At 26.1% G+C, this 19,853-nt stretch overlaps 1 protein-coding gene across 4 annotated transcripts in view; it reads left to right on the top strand.

Moving 5' to 3' along the window:
- The window catches only part of LOC132917783 (octopamine receptor-like), a 162,530-nt gene extending 143,034 nt beyond the window's left edge, over nucleotides 1-19,496 (top strand). For 3 of the 4 annotated variants that reach the window (XM_060978681.1, XM_060978680.1, XM_060978678.1), the window contains 3 exons: nucleotides 3,331-3,398; nucleotides 3,533-3,729; nucleotides 13,920-19,495. In XM_060978681.1, the coding sequence (XP_060834664.1) occupies nucleotides 3,331-3,398; nucleotides 3,533-3,729; nucleotides 13,920-14,092 (438 nt within the window). In that variant the 3' untranslated portion in view covers nucleotides 14,093-19,495. Of the gene's footprint in view, nucleotides 1-3,330; nucleotides 3,399-3,532; nucleotides 3,730-13,919 lie in introns of all 4 variants that reach the window. The other variant, XM_060978682.1, reaches the window with a different exon arrangement.
- The last annotated feature ends 357 nt before the right edge of the window (nucleotides 19,497-19,853 follow it).

Genomic DNA, 19,853 nt, shown 5'->3' on the forward strand with positions numbered 1-19,853 from the left:
TGTGTTTATATATTATTGTTAATTATATTTTATGTGCTAGTGTATTGTACCATTTTAATATTGGTTAAAAAAATTTGATTTAATCTTGAAAAAAAGTCAACAAAATGTGTTTTAAAATATGTATTTTATAGTTTGATAATATAATATATTCCCGTGGAACCATTTCAACTTTGAAACTTATGAAAAACTAAATGAAAAAATGTTTATTTTTTGTGCATAAACTTATAGTTTACAATATTTTACATTATTCATTATAATATACTGATATACATCAAATTGATACATCAATACACTTACAGTGTGTAATGCCACAGAAGTCAGAACTTCTTTTATGTAAGCAATACAAAATCGAACATACTCGTTTTTATTAACTAAATTTCAACTCATTTCTTAAGTGTTTCTAAATTGCATTATTTATGAATTATTATAATACAATTTGATTTGATATTTTTAGAACATCGTGTTGTATTATGATTGTTGACTACCGTTTAACATTATTATTAAATAGTTAAACTTCCATGTTACGAAGCCTCGAGGGTTACAAAATAAAAAGGCAGAAAATGGATACCGCTCTGCTGTATATTATATTATATAATATATTATGTTAATTGGATCATTTAAATGGGTGTGTTATTTTAGAATCTAATGATTTATCAAAAAAAAATTCTGTATGAAGACCTAGGATATTTAAAATTAAATTAGTGATTTATTTTACTATTAGTATTATAGAAAATTATTTAATTTTTTCCAAAAACATTATATTTAGTATATTTTTTTATCATACATTATTATTATTTAATTTTTAGTACGTTATTCCGGTATTTATTAATTTATTAACGTTCAACCATCAATAATATAATAAATGAAATATTTCGGTGAAAATTAATTTAACTTACTGTATTACTCATAGTAAAATAAATTACTTTACCTAATAATAATGTAAAAAACATAACAAGATACATTAAAATATACTAAGTGGTATAGGCTGATAGATCGTCTTCTCTTAGTTGCTCATGTATCATAATGTTATGCTTATCATTGAATTCAAATTTATTATATCTATTACAGTGAACCATTCGATAGTTACTGTATATCAGAACGGTATCCACTTGCTTACTTCCTCCCCCTCCCAAAGTATTAGTAAGATTCACTTTTCTATCAGAAAAGCTATTGAGGTTGACAACAAGAGCTTTTTTTATTATTTAGTGTCTTCGGGAAATAAAAAATACAATGTATCACTCATTCACTCTGCTCAGATTTCAAAGTTCGTACTGTAGAGAAATTCATTAAAAACAAGTACATAAATTTAAATTTGATTTGATGATAGTTCTCAAGAAATGTTTCGATAATCAAAAAATATTGTTATATGATAATATAGAAGTTTAATTAAGTATATGCATTAATTTTATCGATGAATCACAAATCCATTTATATAATACTGAAAATAATTCTATTAGGTTGAGGTTTTATTTTTAATATAATATTTTATGATGACCACAAATTGCATTAATTGCAATCAGAAGTTTCAAGGTTAAGTTAACTTCTTTTAATTCAATAACTTACTGTTGCATGAACAATTTTGGTATCCTCTGAATTTTAATTCAATCTAAGTATTTAAATTTTATTAGACAACGAAGATACCGTTATACATAATTTACACTTACAAAATGGCTTGTTTTTATAATAAATTATAAATATTATCATGTACAGTACGTAAACTTTTTTATGGTATAATATATTATTCTGGTAATAACATAGTATTACTTTTAAGACAAAGCATTGCATATATTATAGGTATTTTAAAAAATGTCGAAAACAAAAAATATATTATTCAATATGTTTATAATAATCACATCATGTATGGATATTATTATAAAGGTGATATAAATTATAGTGAACGCAAACTAGAAAATTATTTAAAAATAAAATTTATTTATTGTTTTAGCGAAAATAATTTTGCATCTGCACATTAACTTTGGTTTGACCCCATAAAGATGTAATAATATTATCGTTATTTACTACTCGCAAAATAACCTAAACAATTTGTAAAAAAAAAATACGTTTATTTTTATTCCCTTAGCGTCTACAAAGTTGGCATAACAGTATAATATTGTTACGTAATAAATTTGTTTTTCATACAATATAATTCGTAATATTAGGTATAAGTAATAAAAATACGTTACGTACATTAAGATATTTAAACACGATCAATCATTAAATACATAGCCGCCTAATCTGTTGCTCATCGATTTTCAATCAATTTTAATCTACTTAACTTTCTATGTTTGAAATTAGAAAATCCAGTTTATCTCAATATTTTATTCGATGAATTTGAAACTTTTTTGATACTAAATACTTACTAAACATTAAATCCTTTAAAGCTCTATATAAATAATATCCCATCAATTAATATATTGTTATATTATGTGTTTTAAATTTTTAGCCCAAAAATCACTTAGACATTATTAATGAATCCACGAAAAACGCTGCGAGTGTATATTTGTTTCGTTATTCGTGTGTAAGACAAAGATAACAAAATTTAATGAATTCATCTGACAAACTCTTACAATATAATTTTGAAGCGAAATGTAACTAATTAAAGTAATTTTCATCTGAGAAAAAATGGTTGCTTCAATAAAAAAAGTTCGGTGTACGTATTATGATGTGTTCAAATTCAGTTATTAATAATATTCTGACCTAATTATGATATTTATTGTACGCTATACATTATCTTATATAATATGATACTCGGTAACGATCAGTGAATATATGAATTGCAGCTAATAGCTATAAACGTATAATATAGTATGTATTTTTTTTTTATATCTCTATTTATTGCATACTTAAATAATACCATCGAACGTTAATGAATTATATAATATTATTTAAATATAATATGTTAATTTGTGGTTTTGTATTATATAAACCGAGTTCTCGTGTCTATAATTATGACAAGCTTGAACCTCTCTGTACATCATCATAACTGTGAGTAGTTATTACATATATATACTGTAAAATATTAATTACATCTTATTGTTGAGCAAAATATATTGGTTAGGACGGGTAGGATAAACATCAGATAGAATTTTTGGGAAATGATAATCATTTTGAAATATTTTTGAAACATTATATCATTTTCAAAACATATGTTGTGGTAGATAGTGTGCGATTATTATGAGTTCACCGCGGTGCATAATATTATAATATTATAGGCGATATGTTTATGTACAAACTTATATAGTGTTCAATGTAACCATTATGCGATATAAGGACACCTATAAATAAGTGCGAAACCCTTTTATATAACTTATTTTCGTTGATTTTTTTCAGATATCCCGTTACAGCCACGAATCGATGGAAAGACCATCGGTGGAAATGGACGAAATCGTACGCGTCAGGTAAATAGAACGCGATCGAACGATCGCCGTATGTGTGTATCATTAACATTATAAAATAACTGAATTATCACATATTTTAATATTATTATCGTATTTTTGTATTGCATGTTGTTAATTTTACCCGACAATTGTAGCTATAATGTCAGTTTGCGCAGAGGTGACGATTGCCGGGTTTCGCTGAAGCGCGAGAATAAAACGGCGCAAACGCTGTCCATAGTGGTCGGCGGGTTCATCGCCTGTTGGCTGCTGTTCTTCATCGTGTACCTGATTACGCCGTTTTTGCCGGCGTCGGCCATACCGGAAGACATGATGAAGTGGCTTACGTGGCTGGGTAAGCACTATGAAATGTATTGACATTATATATTGTTTTGGCCTTGGCCGTGGGTTAGCCGTCACTACACAACAGCACCGGAAGTGGAATCGATACCGTGTTAATAATTAATATGACAGTTGCCTCCTGTAAGTGTAAGGTTTTTTCGTTTTAGCCCTTTTCTGGATCTTAAGCAATTATTACGTTCAAAATAGAATTTCTAAAAAAAAGATTCAAAATGTATAGTTATTAGGACCATTATTATCCTTATTTTTTATAAAAACTGTCAGTGGTTGTTTTTCTATCATATCGATGCAGTTGGTGTGCTATTATCATCATCCAACGTGCATAACACGAAGGTAAACTACTCCAACAATGAAAACACGTATTAGTGTATTACATTAAATTGCAGCGATGTATAACGTAGCGCACGTGTAGCTATACGTTTTATATACATATATATTTTTTTTATCGTTAAAGTTGATTAATATAATTAATCTGACTATACGCATAGACGATACATATGTAAATAATCTTTTTTGTCGTCTTGTTAAACGATCGTAACTATATTATTATATTAAAGATTATCAAAAAAACATCCACAAATTATTATCGTGATTTTAAGACCAGTACCTTGATAGTCTCACATAAATATACATTTTTAATTTGTCGTTAATTTATCAAAGTGTTGTAAGTATATGGACATTTAATTTATTAGCCCATGATTTCTATAGTAATTTTTATATTTTTGTACAATTGTTTTCTCTTCTATATAAAATATTTAGTTTTTAATAAAATATCAGTAAAGCGTCAAAATATAGTTGTAAAAAAAGTAATTTAGCCAATATGCGTTTTGGAAAAAAGACAATTTGTATATTTTTTAGCGCAACTCTTAATTAGATTTAATGAACAATATCCTATTGTAATTAATTGATTTCCCTACGGAACTTTAAACTTACTCGAATAAAAATTCAGATGTTCGAATTTTCCAAATATTGCAATAAGTTAACCGGTAGATGGTTCTGAATTTCGTAAAATTTGTTAGTTCAATAATGACATTGTAGCTTGCATAGTATGGATAATCCTTACTGAATAGAATAAGATAGTCTATAATTAACTAATTTTCTTTTGATTTAAAGTTAGTTACATTTGAAGAGGAAACAAAATATTGTATTGACAACAATATATCGAGTGTAAGACATTATAGATATAAAATAGTATTATATGGGGTAAAATAATAACGAAACTATAGAGAATCTTTATAAGTATAATTTCCATGAATTTATAAAAATTAAAACTTAAAAAATAATATTTAAATAAGTTTTTAAAAATTGTACAAAAGATCAAAAATAATTAATAGTATATAACTAGAGAATATCATGTAATCGAAAAATTTTATCAAAAATAATACGACGACCCTTCCCAACAGTAATAATATTTCGAAACTTTATACTCGTATAAACATCTAAAAACAAACTTAAATAGATATTTATACTAAGATTGGAATAAGTACCTAATTACTATGCCTATGTGTTACTTGATCAATAATTATTAATGATAATTACTTTGTGTTTAAAATATCCGAAAATATTATTTTTAGAACTCAATAATAACAACATCGAAATGGTTAAACTAACGAATTTACGTTTAGGTAAAATATTATTCATACTCACGTTTAATACCATTAGTTTCGTTTTCTATAGTCTAGGGTTCAACATCGCCCTATAGAAATCTGCTGTTGGGAATGTGCTGGGATATTTAATTACAAGATTTTGTAACAACATAATATGATGCCTCCTAAACCCAGTTTTAATTTCTATAAACAAATCAAATCCGTGGAACAGGCCTAAATTTAGGAGAACAGAGTGGGGGATTGATACCCCTTTTGGTTGAATTAATATGGATGATATACTTTATTTTATTTTTTATTTTTTGTATTTACCTAACTATATATAGTATTATAATAATGTAATGTAAACATAATTTTATACATATTGTATTGTCAATTTATAAGTAAAAAGATATGACAATGTGAAGATTTTAATTTTTGAAGTGTACTGTGGGGTATTCTCCAAATTTATTTGTATACGAACAATTCCTTGAAAACCCGATTATTATATTACACAAAACGCAGCTCGCAATTGGCGTAGATGTTACTTATTTTGCAACAAATTATGATACAACATTATCACAATAATATTATGTACGATACAATAAAGTAATTTTATATTATTCTGAGTATTTTAATTTACTTAATTTGTACTTGGTATTTTGTTATTCTGTGGCTTCATTTGTTTTACAAATAGATGGATATATAAGTATAGTTATCATTTTGTGTTAAAGTAAACACATATTATAATATGAATGATACCATTTTATTATTATTATTTACGATTTTTATAAAATATAATTAAAGTTTTATAATTGTATTTTTTTATTTAACTTGACCCTAAAATAAGAGCGAAATTTCATAAATGCTTCTGGTTCAAAAATTCTACACACGACCATACGTGGAGCAGGAAGAAAAATGATAACTGATAGACTAACATAGCGAATATATTCTTTGAGCTATAGAAATTATGAACTTACAATTTATTATTCCATTATATTTCTACAGGACTGTTCTTTTTACAGTTATAAATGTGTCCATTTTCATGAAGTTCTTAAATTATAACTTAACCATTTGTACTTGGAAATTGAATTTATAATAATTTCTTTTGTTATAGTATTGTATCAATAATTAAATTTTTTCTATTATATCTTAATTTATTCTCTTTTAGGTTTTTATCGATTAATAATATTGATAATGTTATTTTAATTTTAAATATATCTAAATACTTATTGAATACAAATATTATATTACCAGCTATAATATGTCGTGAGATGGATGGATTCAGTGAAACAATCTTAATAAGTATAAATCCCACTTACAACATCAGTATAACAACGAATAGGAATCAGCGGGCAGAGATAATATTGAAGCGGCAAAATATCTCAATGTTCTGTTTTAATGAGCCAAAAAGATAAGACGGCGTATTATATAGGCAATCTAGGTACATCAATTAGAAGTAGATGCTTTTAAGTATTATAAATCGCAGGTAAACAATGTATCAATGTAAATACATGAGTAATAATATTATAATTGATATTATAAACTATAGGTTTAAAATACTATTATAGGTGTATTCTAAAGAAGAACAAGTAATAATAATTCGAATAAAATATTAAATTAAAATCACATTTAATTATAACTTAAACAGCTTTTAACGAGTAGTTCAATGCTCACACGAGTACATGACATAATTTAATTAATGTTCCAACGAAGTTAGCCTTATTCTACAGTCGATCAAACAATAGTATTGATTTTAAGTTTAAAATTGTATATTTTTGAACGTCACTCTAGTAAGTTATTATGGTACTAAATAAACAGCTCACGCCATTTTATGCAATATATTTTTGATAACTATATATATTATGACTTATATTATAGTTTATAAGTTACAAACTGATGTTATTTATTCCTTACAAAATTTCTCATGTAATCAAAATCATAAAATAATTTCTTAAAAATACATAGGAAAAAAATGTGCAAAAAATGTGCAAAATTTAAAAACTACAATAATATTATTATTAGTAGGTAATAACAGAGGTCTATTTAATTTAAAAACAACATATTATTTAATGAATTCAAATAATGAATATTTTCGTATATTTTATGACGTGGACGCACGGTTTCAATCAAAATTTAATTTAAATATTGACAACTTGTAAAAATTCTTTCTATTTAATACACGTAATATATTATACAGAATTATTAATCAATAATATAATAAATAATAAATAATAAATCACCACTTTTAGATTGACACTTAATATTATTTAAATATTTAGATTTTTAGATTTTTTTTTATACAAAATTGGTTTTACTTCATTGTATTATACGTGAAGACGATTTATTATTCGGAACTTAAGTTAGTAAGTAAATAAGTTGTTATACCCTCTTCCCCTACCTTGGTATGACAAATTATCATCTCTAACGCGTATAAAATAATGCAAAATAGTTATCAATCTTTTCTTAAGAATAATTAACATTTCGAGACATTATTGGAAATCACTATAATGGAATAATTAACATTCGTATATTATTATTATCCATAATATCGAACTATAAAATTTTTATATACACGGGGCATCAAATACAAAAGTCCAAATATAGAAATATTATCTTCGTTTTTGAATAAGGTCATCGTATATTAACTGCGGATATTTTAACTCGAAAGCCACAATTTCGAATAATAATACCTAGTTTATACGTATAGGTATGTACACGCGAAACATGTAATTACGCTAAATACGCATCTACCTATACATTCGCGGTAGACATAGAAACAACAAAGAGATGAACAACCAGCGGAAGCAATATAAATTTCAAACGTTCCCGTCTCAAAGCAGTGTGTAATAATAATATCCATATCAGCTATCTCCTTTTTCACCTCTATTATGTAATAGTATAAACTATAAAGTTTAAACATCGCTATTTATATCATAAACAATTACAGATAGCAGATTATACATTGTTATTATAATAGTTATACATAACAAAAATCGTTTGTTTCACAAAAGCAAATAAAACTCTTAAGACAATTATTTTCATTCGCATAAGCATCCGATTTTCCTGACAATGATGATGATATATATACATTTTTTTTACTGTATTAACTGTTGAGGCTTTTACGGTGATAACTAATCACTGATTAGCCTACTTTTAGATTGGATACGGATTATAAAAAAAAAACAAACAAATTAAAAATAACATTATTTACACGCTCTTAAATTTAATGATACTTAGCTATACAATAGAGTAAATTCAGTACTATAATGCATTAATTTAAATTATTATTTTTTGAATTATAAAAATATTTACTAACACCCATATATATATCTTGCGTGCCATTCTTGCGTCCTATTACGTATCGTACAAACTTATTTGCTTCAATTGTACCACCCTACTTTACTATTGAATGTCATACTGTAGATAATTTTTTAGAAAATACTAAAATATTTAAAACGAAATTTGAAAAAGTACACATCAGTTCATAAAATTTATAATATTGTATGAACGAGTACTAGAATGAAATATATTACTTCTATCTTATATATTATTATGTAATATACTATACTCAAAGAAGTCTCTGTATCGTCACCAGACACTCCTTACACAAAATCTGAGCATACCTATTAAAAAACACAATTATTATGTAAACTGAACAGTCCTGCAAACTTAAGTTTAAATGGTATTATATTATACAATAATTATACATTATCAAATTATAGAACTGTCGGGACATCTATACGCCAATATCATAATGCAGTACATTATGTACATATAATTTGATTTGACGCGGATGAGACGATTTTATTTTATTGACGAATCCTGGACAATATTTATGCGACCATTGATGACAAAAGATGGCAGTATTTATAATATCATAATGTATGCAATATTGCTGTACGGTTATACCGTGAGCCATGAAATTTCGGCCATTGTGCGACAAATCTGTTTACCGCGGAAGAAGTTATGTAAAACAATTAATTCAAGTGCATTGCCATTAAATCCGAATGATTTTTTTAGTGTTATTAATATTTCCTATTAAAACTGACATCGAAACTTGAATAATTCAGATAATTACTAAACATATTGTGCATAAAATAATATATATCTACCTAACCGATTCATTTTTTGCCATACAAAACAACGCAATAACAGTCGTACCGTTTTTGTTTCGTATTCTTCACGAATATTGTACAAATGCCATCGCGTTTCGCGAGATAAAATGTGTTTGTCTTTTTGGCCCTTATAAAAGGCCGAAACAACTACAGTAGCTATAAACAAGCAGCTAAAATATATGTTTCCACATTCCATCGTCGTTCACGCTCGTACAGCGGCGTGCGATATAATATAATTTATACATTACGTATATATTTTTTCAGAAAAATATTTTATATTTTTTGACGAGAGGCATATACCTATTTATCTTGCTTATATTTATATAGTTTATTTTTTCTCGCATATTTTGCGCAATAGATGTGTTCTGGGACAAAAAAAACGCACGTAAATAAACATTAGCATACACAATTATCCGAGTTCTTTCGTCCCAGTAAAAAAAAAATAAAAAATAAAAAAAAAACGATATTATTTTACAATAATATTCTTCAATTCACATTTTCGAACGAGTTACACAAAACGAAATTATCGATTTCCTACAAATCTATATATTTTATTATATTATTTAGTTAAACGATTTGATCATTTACACGCACTTCATTCCTTCGATTTGTATTCGTTTCTAGAACGTCAACAACAGAGGCACCTACCTATACTTTATTTAAGTTGTCATGGCCATCGAAAAACAATCAAAATACATGAATGTATATTATAATATATAAGGGTTTAAATTTACTAGAAAAAAAACGAAAATAATGTTGGTATTTCCCACTGAGTAATCACGATTTGATTCAAAATCGATGTTCCAACTATACGATATATATCTAAAGTTATGTACAAGTACTTTTATGAAAATGTAATAAAACTGATGTAAATTCGAAAGCCACCCGGAAAATATACAAATCCAAACTCCGGCGGATACATAGGCTGCAACGTGTATAACATTATATCAACCGCAAGCTGTGCATATTACAGTTTAATATTATGTATTTCCAGGTATAGTAAATAAAATAGGGTATTGGAGTAAAACCAAGTATTGTTTGAATCATATAATAACGATATGAACGTGTTTTAATTTAATGTCATCTATATAATTGTTATAAATTAAACGCGACACTGACAATAATCCTTGCCAAGTCCATTCGAATAAATATAATAAATACGTTACACATAATTTGTTTTGGTTTAAACTATTTATGATGTCATTAAAATTGTTATAAATCATTACATACAAGTTGATATTGGCAAGATCATAAATTTAAAGCACTGAAAATTAAAAATAAATTTTAATTAAGCATACAGTTATTCGCTAAAATATTATTCAATTTAAAATAACAAAGGTTGCATTCACAAATTTATTTAAATAAGAACAATACAACTTTTACTAGCAAATAATTTAATAGTTATCAATCTTGACAGCACATACACTATAAAAATATTTAAAGTATGCTTAAATCAGATTATTTGCAGGATAAACAATATTTTGTATCATTGGTATATTATAGCTAAAGCCATAAAATTTTCTAAATATGATATTATGTATCTATCAAGTACTTAGTATAACATAATCAAAATAATATTGATAAAATGTTTTCTACAAAATAGTCAAAAGAACATCATATAGTCAAATCAGGCAAATAGTCAAAGAATTTGATTTTTATGCAATTTATCTACCTAGATATTTTAGTTAAATGCCTAATAATTTAATATAGGTATTGTATAGGTATTTGCCTATTTCGAGCCAGGCAGATAACAAAAATTACATGTTTTGTATTATTTTAAATATTTAACTATATTTTATTATTAACTATTCATTTATTCATTTCTATTCTATTTAAAAAAAAAAATTATGTATTATTTATTAATATGTAAAATACGTATATGAAATATTTTTAATTTCATGTCCTTCGGATCTATTGTTTTAAAACTTAAATCATAAATATGATAGTATATGAGTAAAAAAATGAATAAAAAGGTTATATTATAATTACACATTTTTTTACTTGTTGTTACATGTTATTGTTTGGTGGAATATACAATTCAATCGCATGTTCTGTATCTTTTTTCGTAACGTCAATTTTTTTTCGTTATAATCGATTAGATTATAATTTGTCCCACAGTACTCCATGTAATATAGACAAGATTTTCATACAATAATGTATCTACTACGTTAATTTTCTAAGGAAAAAACCTAATTGACTTTTATTATTATTTAATAATAGTATATAGTACTCATACTATCACACCTAATTAATAGTTAACTATATTTATTTATATATTAAATAAACATAATTGTTTTTATATAGAATAGAAATGCATAATTAATAATAAAATATAGTATAATTTTTATTATTTTCCTGGCTCGAAATAGAAATTTAACTAAATGTCCAGGTGAATAGTAAAATTGCATAAAAATTCAATTCTTTGAATATTTGCCTAGACATTTAATGTAATACCTGATTTTACTATATGTCTACGACATATATGTATATATACAGCTGATTTTCATTTATTTTTTGCAATTGTTAACTATCAGATAGCTTATTAAGTAGGACTCTAGACTATTTTGGTGGACCGTCAGCTGAGAACTACTGAATTATATACCATAGAACTGTAAATGGAACGAAAGATCTTACTATATCGTTAGGTATTTCAGTTTGGAATGCATTTAATGTGTTGATGTCCATATTCATTAATATAGTTTGGCATTTGTTCGCGAAAAAAAATGAAAGACAAATGTAGAATGTCCATCGCAATAATTTGTGTACTTCAGTTACTCGACTGAAATGAAAAAAATACTAACCTACGTCATATCGTTGAATTTAAGCGTTTTACAAAATGAGAAATAAATAATATGTATGTATTATACCATTTATACCTGCTAACTGTTACTACATATTATGATAAATGACAATATAATATTATATAATATTTTTATATCTAACCTATTATGTATTATATTCCACAGCATACATTGGCAATTATTAATGGTTTATGTTTATTTACATACATAGTGGTAATCCGTTGGGGATGTAGAAAGAGGGTTTGGTAGAAAATCGTGCAGTTAATAGTTAAAGAGAGAGAATAAAAACTAAAATCGTTTAACAGTTTTCAGTGCGATGTGCACTAATTTATTAACTACCGTAATTATTTTTGATAAACAAAAAACTTAAAACTCACGATTTACGATATTTGCGCGTACTTATATCCTATCCACTCTGAAACAAATAAAATAAATAAATAAACCGTAAGCTATACCTATATTTTAACAAACTCGTTCATGTTTCTCGGGATCCTACACGTTTACCCGGATTTCCAGTTAAACCTATACACCATACACCTACCTGGTTACTAAAAACGAAAAAAAAAATCATTTAAAATAACAATTTAATATATCACATCATTATTATATCGCCTCGCCGAAAAATTCAAATATATTATATTATAAGATCGAAGTTTGACTTTAAACTAATATACAATACGCGTTTCATGAACATTATGTATTTAACTAAGACTAGATATAATTATTTACTAACAGTAAAACTCATTTATTGTAGGTAAGTATTGACAAAAAGTATAGGTACTCTAATCAGATGACAAGACATTATGTCCATAGGGTTCGCGTGTGCAAAAATATAACCTGCGGTAGGTACTCTCACACGGTATCACGTCGCTCTCCCACACATGCCTGGATCGGGAAGACTTTTTTTGGATAATATTTGGTTGAATATTTTAGGGGGTGGGGCTATAAAAATGCAATGTTAAGTGATTCTGCACCCACTTTCTATACACGAGTATAACCTTCGATTTTTTGGGGTCTATTGAAATACTTGTAGGCTAAGCCCCTCTAAGCCCCCCTCCCCCCGATGTCTCTATGCTTTCTTTCTCCTGCCCGGGCATCTCAAAAACAAATAATAATATTTACAATATGAAAAGTGAATAGACTAATGAAAATCTTGCTATCTATACTAATATAACCACGTGGGTAATTGCATCACAGCAGCCAATTTAAATGATAAAAATTACAAAATATCTTGACTCCGATTTAAAAATCAATAAGCTAAAGCCTTTGTCGTTAACTTAATAGCTAAATTTAAGTTATACTCTTATAAATATATAACAATGGTTAGACATTTTAAACTTTTTGGATTAGATTATCTTTTGAAAAAAATGTATACAAATAGTTTACCGCAATCTACCACCGCGGTAATCTCCGCATCGAGGGCTTGATCTAGTGAAGATTGATTGTTAAACACTGCGAGCATCTACGTACTTTAGGCAGTTGATCTCTATATTATATTATAAGTTTATATAGTGAATCTATCTATCTATCTATAGTGAGTCTATCTCAATATCTGTATACTCTATTCTTATAATATGTATTTACCTACCAATATAATTTTATATATTTGTCATGATAATATGATGTTTAGTGTTTTTTTAATTATTATTAAACTTCTTTTTTTTTTGTTCCCCACACACACAGGTTGGATAAATTCAGCCATCAATCCCTTTATATACGCGTTCGTCAGCCAGGACTTCAGGATGGCATTTTGGCGGTTGACGTGCAGCTACTGCACGGGGCACAAACCCAACCCAAACACGCCACACAACCGGTTCGTGATCAGATACAGTCATTATTCGAGGAACCAAGTCTAAACAAATGCGTTGTTCGGTCGTCTACGATACAGCCATATGATATTTCGATGATTTAAACATCTTAAACAATATAATAATATATATACTTTATATGGTGAAATCTCGTTAAAACGGTGGTCTATATACGCAAAACGAATTTTTTCCTCGTCGAGATTACATTGAGACGCGGAAACGAAATGTGTTTTTAATGTTTTAACGGGTATGAATGTACAATATATTTACTATATTAGTAAAACAAAATTTCCTGTTTAAATCTCGTCGAATGTCATACACGCTGATAAACCCCAATTGCACACAACTTATCTTACTAATAACCTATTGCATTATTTTTTACTATTTGTTATTCTTGAGTTAATTTTTTAATTATTACAATATTTCAGAGCTCACACAATAATATTTATCATTAAATAATAAAATAAATTATTGTATTTATCGAGTTTTTTAGATTTTACTCATAAAAAACAAACGATAATAGATTTTTGAAAAAAAAATATTTTTTATGTTTTTTACCAATTATAATAATTTTTTACATATTTTTTACTATCAAACATTATTCTTAGTAGTCTATCTTTGAGTAAGTAAGTGAAAACTATTCAAATCATAGACGTTTTAATCAGCTAGCTAAATGCTATTTATTTATTTTCATAAAATATATTACGTTTAAGTATATATAGATAAAATTAAACAGGAATTTTTTTTTTTTTTGGTCCCATAAAATTCCGTTTTAACGAGGTTTCACAGATCTTATCCATATTATATAGAAACAATACAGTACATTTAAGTAGACAGCTAGTCATAGTTGTGTGTTTATGTAATGTGTGTATTTGTACGATATATTGGACGCAGGGTTTGATCACCATTAAATAATACTGTAAAATAGCACACTCGGTACCGCTCTGGCCACGAGAAATTTTTTAATGGATTTCCGCGCCACATCCACTCCAGTCGTGTCGATTCGTCGACCGACATATTATTACTACTATTATTATTATTACCGTCGCCATTCGTGTTATTATTATTACTATTATTATTATTATTATTTTTATTATTATTATTATTATTATTATTATTATTATGATTATTGTTACGTCGATTTTATTTTATTGTCGTATAAAAATTTGACGTACGCGATATTGTATATTATACACTACGAACAATACCTACGAACTGTCGAACTAGAAGAGTAAGAAAACTATAACACAGCAGCAGTGTCGATTTCCTAGACGCAGTTAAATAATATACGGAAAGTAAAAACTGAACCAACACTAGTGCGCTGTACAGATTATCGAGTATAACATATCGCAATGTTCGAGCATTAAACACTTTTCTATTTAACTATTCTATACATGTACAGTTAACTCATTTAATCACCAAACGCGTAAAAATTATATGGGTATAAAAAAATACACTAAACCGATACAAATATTTTTGCTCAGTTTCAATTAATTTTGATGATTTTTTTTTATCTGCCTCTAAGTTATAATAAGCTAAATTACGTTTTGATTGTTTCGCCAAACTTAAATGCCAATTACGATTCAACTGAGTAATGGAAGAAAACACGTAGTCTTTTATGTTTCTTCGTTCGATTAAGTGCTAAATATTGTTTGCTTTTGTTTTAGTCAATGATTCACTATTATGGTGCTGTATTGTAATTTTTCTTACGAAATCTTATTCGTGAAGGTTAAATACCCACGATTGTGGTGTAAGTAAACTCGTTGCTCTTGCGTGTAAACAAATATAATAATATTTTTATTTACTGATTAAATATTTTATGAATTCGTCTCATAAACGATTGTGTGTAAATATAACAATCGTTCAAAATAAAACAAACATAATTGATTATATTGGCAATGAATAATAAATATGAATTCAAACGTTCAAACATTAACTCACAATAAACACTTAACTATACGACTTTGCAAGAATCAATACGACTTGCTTATATTATTATTAGGTATTTTATTTCATTATATAATATATACATATTTCGATAAAAAGTATAAAATGAAATTCTCTTTCAGACACATTTATTCGCACTTTGCACATTTATACGTTTATCCATCTTATATTATGCTAACTGAATACTTTTAGCGGACAATAGGCATGCTTATATATTATGATATAAATGGTTATAAAAATGTAAATGTTAAAAACTCACTCGAAGACGTTTATGTAGGTATATAAGCGCACACAACAATAATACGAAAAGGTTTGAAATTAATTACCCGCGCTAAACATATTGTATGTCAAGTAAAAGTGAAAAATACTCTTTGGACATAAATAAATTATTACATTTAATACAATATTTACATTTACCAATTTTAGACTTGACACGTTTACACAGAAATAATTTGATTGAATTCGTTATACATTAAAATATTTGTTGGCTTGTTTATATTTTACGGACGATAAAATGTAGGTATAAATATTCACTACAATGAAATGACATAAAATTAGTTACTTAATAAAATTTAAAATGAATTGTAGTAAAAAAAAAAAAAAAAAATGGTTAGTTTGAATGTTAATGTAATTTTGTGATCACAAAGTATCATCTGAATAAAAAATAAATAAATAACGTGTTGAAAAATGGTATCAAATGTATTATACTTGTTAGAAGATATTTTAATATCGTATTTTAAATACAATTTCAACTTACAAGTCACCATACTCAAATCATTGTGCAAAAGGGAATTTTATTTTGCAATAATTTAAATTTTTTATTACAGGTATGTGCTTGTAATAATGCGCAGGTATTTTGGCCTTTAGGTAATATCAATTTAACTGTATTTTAAAATTCATGAAATAATTGTGCGTTTTAAGCGTTAAATTGCTTGTTTGTCAGTATTATTTTTTAATACGTTTAAAAAGTTAGTAGGTAATGCATAAAACAAATTATGTACGTTTATAATATACCTGCAATCACACGTATCACAAATTTTCAAATAATATAATAACAATAATAATTGTTTGGAAATCCATCAATTCCCAAATAATAAAAATTAAAAATTAAAACACTCCAAAAGTGTTAACTGGAGGAAGTATAATTTTATTAAAAACTTATTTTCGACAACACCACAGCAGGAATCTAATTAGTTTTCTTATTTGACTATACTATTTCTTTTTTTCTTTAGTTAAAAAAATGACTAAATATTAGTTCAATTCTTACTGTTTATCACCAAAATGATAAAAATTTACTAAAATGATCTATAATACTGATCCTCACCCTTACCGAATTTTTATTGTAATATTCAAAACAAGAATAAAAATCTTAATTTTAAAAGGCATTTAACTACTTATACAATATAATATATAATACAAATAACAATATTAATAACTAAATCAATGTAAAAATGTATAGATAAAAACAAATTTAAACTAATAATATTACTTTAATGTCCCATCGAAACGTATTTAGAGTATAAAATATTTGTTTTATTCGACTAGTTTCGACTGCTATGAGTTCACGAAGAGTGAATGCTTTCAGCTGACCTGTGAGCAATCACAATGACACAATATGGTCGAGGTTTTACACTAATAAATACAATTATCTAGTCACTAAATATTACATATTTAGCAAATATTGCTCTGGATAAACTTATTATTTTCAAATAATACTGTGAATCGTAATTCGTAATAATATAATATTCAATTCAAATACCTACGATCTAATGCGAGACAGATCACGATCTACAGATTAGTACCTAGTTACATAATATATAGGTACGACTGCAGATTACCATTACTCAGTGTTTGGGAGAGAAAAACTATCGTTAAATGGACTAGTGCTGAAATTTATAAAGATTGCGTCATACATAATTAAAAATTGATAAATTTCAACAAACAAATATTCATTAAATTTTTAATAAAAATACAATTTTACTATAAAAAAAACTATTTAGTAATTAGTATAATGTGTACAGTGGCGGACTCGCGGACTGGACGACCGGGATACCGGGATATCGGTCAGCCGCTGCTCATATAAAATATATATTTATTAATATTATTATTCTGAAACTATAAATTAAAATATTACTTAATAAGTAATAAGTATGTAATATTATTAAACATAAAAACCCAGATTTCTGATAATTTTAAAATGCGGAACCGGCTTGTGTTCGGCCAGTCCGTTACTTGTTGACAATTTATTGTAACAAGTTTAAAAATGGAATCTCAAATAGTTATTTTTTTTTATATATATCAATTAATTAAAATATTTAAAAATTTAAAAGCTAAATTGTGTTTACAAAAGATTATAATTATATATATATAAAGGACCGTTAGTGTACTCAGGGCCGCTAAAATTATGATTTTGCCGGGCTGTTTTTTCTCCCAGTCCGCCACTATTTGTGTATAATTATTACTTATTAGTGTAATTTATCAATGTTAATGGTCAATTTTGTTAAGATTTATTTTTATTAGTCACAATATTTTAAATCACCGTTAATCGTTTTACATTTTATTGGCCCATATTTAATGGTTATATTATATATTCAATATTCAATATATAGATATTGGAAAATCTAAAAATATTTTATTTTATTGAAATTTATGAATTTTAAATTATGTATAAAATAATCCTTATAGACGTAGAACATCGGTTAATCATATGATTTTTACCGATCACCGTGTAACAAATAACATAAAATTAAAATACATTTTATTACTTATCATTTTGTATTTTAACGTTTACAATAATATCGTTACATTATAAATAACATTATTGCGTTACTATTATGGATGTTGAAAATAAAATTATAAAATATTATGCTGTTTCTTGTTTACGGCCCCATATTGTTGGTCGTTCTGATTTTGGCGACAAATTCTCAAATAAAAAAAGTCTATTTGTATAAATAAATGTCATAAATGCCAATTACGATCTCCTATTAATTAATTAAATTCCCGTGTTATGACTGTTATGAGTATACATATTGTATCTAATATATAAGACCATGTATCGTACATAAAATTGGCTTGTTGTTTCTGTGTATTTTTTTTTTTAACGAATATTATTATAAATATAACTTATTCTAATATGCGTTTACATTTTGTTCAAACGAACAATATTTTAACAATGCATTATAAATAATTGAAGTTGTTTTAATTGATGTGGTGATACAAATTTGTAAATAATTTAAATATTTACATTTAAAAATATAAGTGTTTGATAGATATACTTCATTGTTTGTAAGAATTACAATTATAAAAATATTATTATTAATGATTGATAAAAACGTATTGCATACGTAATTTTGATTCGTGATTTTAAATTCAAAAATATATATATATATTTTGTTTGATTGTGATGTGATATTTTTTCAATATTATGTATTGAGTACGTGAATATGTATGACCAAAATTTATATTAATTAACTACAATTGTATACACAGGTGAGACAAGAATCATAAAGAGTTTAATAAATAATTACTGTGTGCCGATAAAATCAATATTGTATATATTATACATCTATATGATTATATATATTATATATACTTTCACACAGTAAATAAATCTGTTTTAAAAATATATACAATGAATGTCGCACGAATTTGTTCAGAATTTTTCTAATGGTTGTAATTCAATAAATGATGGAAACATAATAGAAAATGGTCATCATTGTGTAATTGTTTTTAAAATGTTTTAAATAGTTTTTATACAAATAAAATGTTTTGAAGTTTCATAAGATTCAATTCAAAAATGGATATTATAAATAAGTGGTAATCAGGAATCATAAAATATTATACATTATTTATGTAATAGAGG

This window comes from Rhopalosiphum padi, chromosome 1 (assembly GCF_020882245.1).
Source record: "Rhopalosiphum padi isolate XX-2018 chromosome 1, ASM2088224v1, whole genome shotgun sequence".
NCBI classification, from domain to species: Eukaryota; Metazoa; Arthropoda; class Insecta; order Hemiptera; family Aphididae; genus Rhopalosiphum; species Rhopalosiphum padi.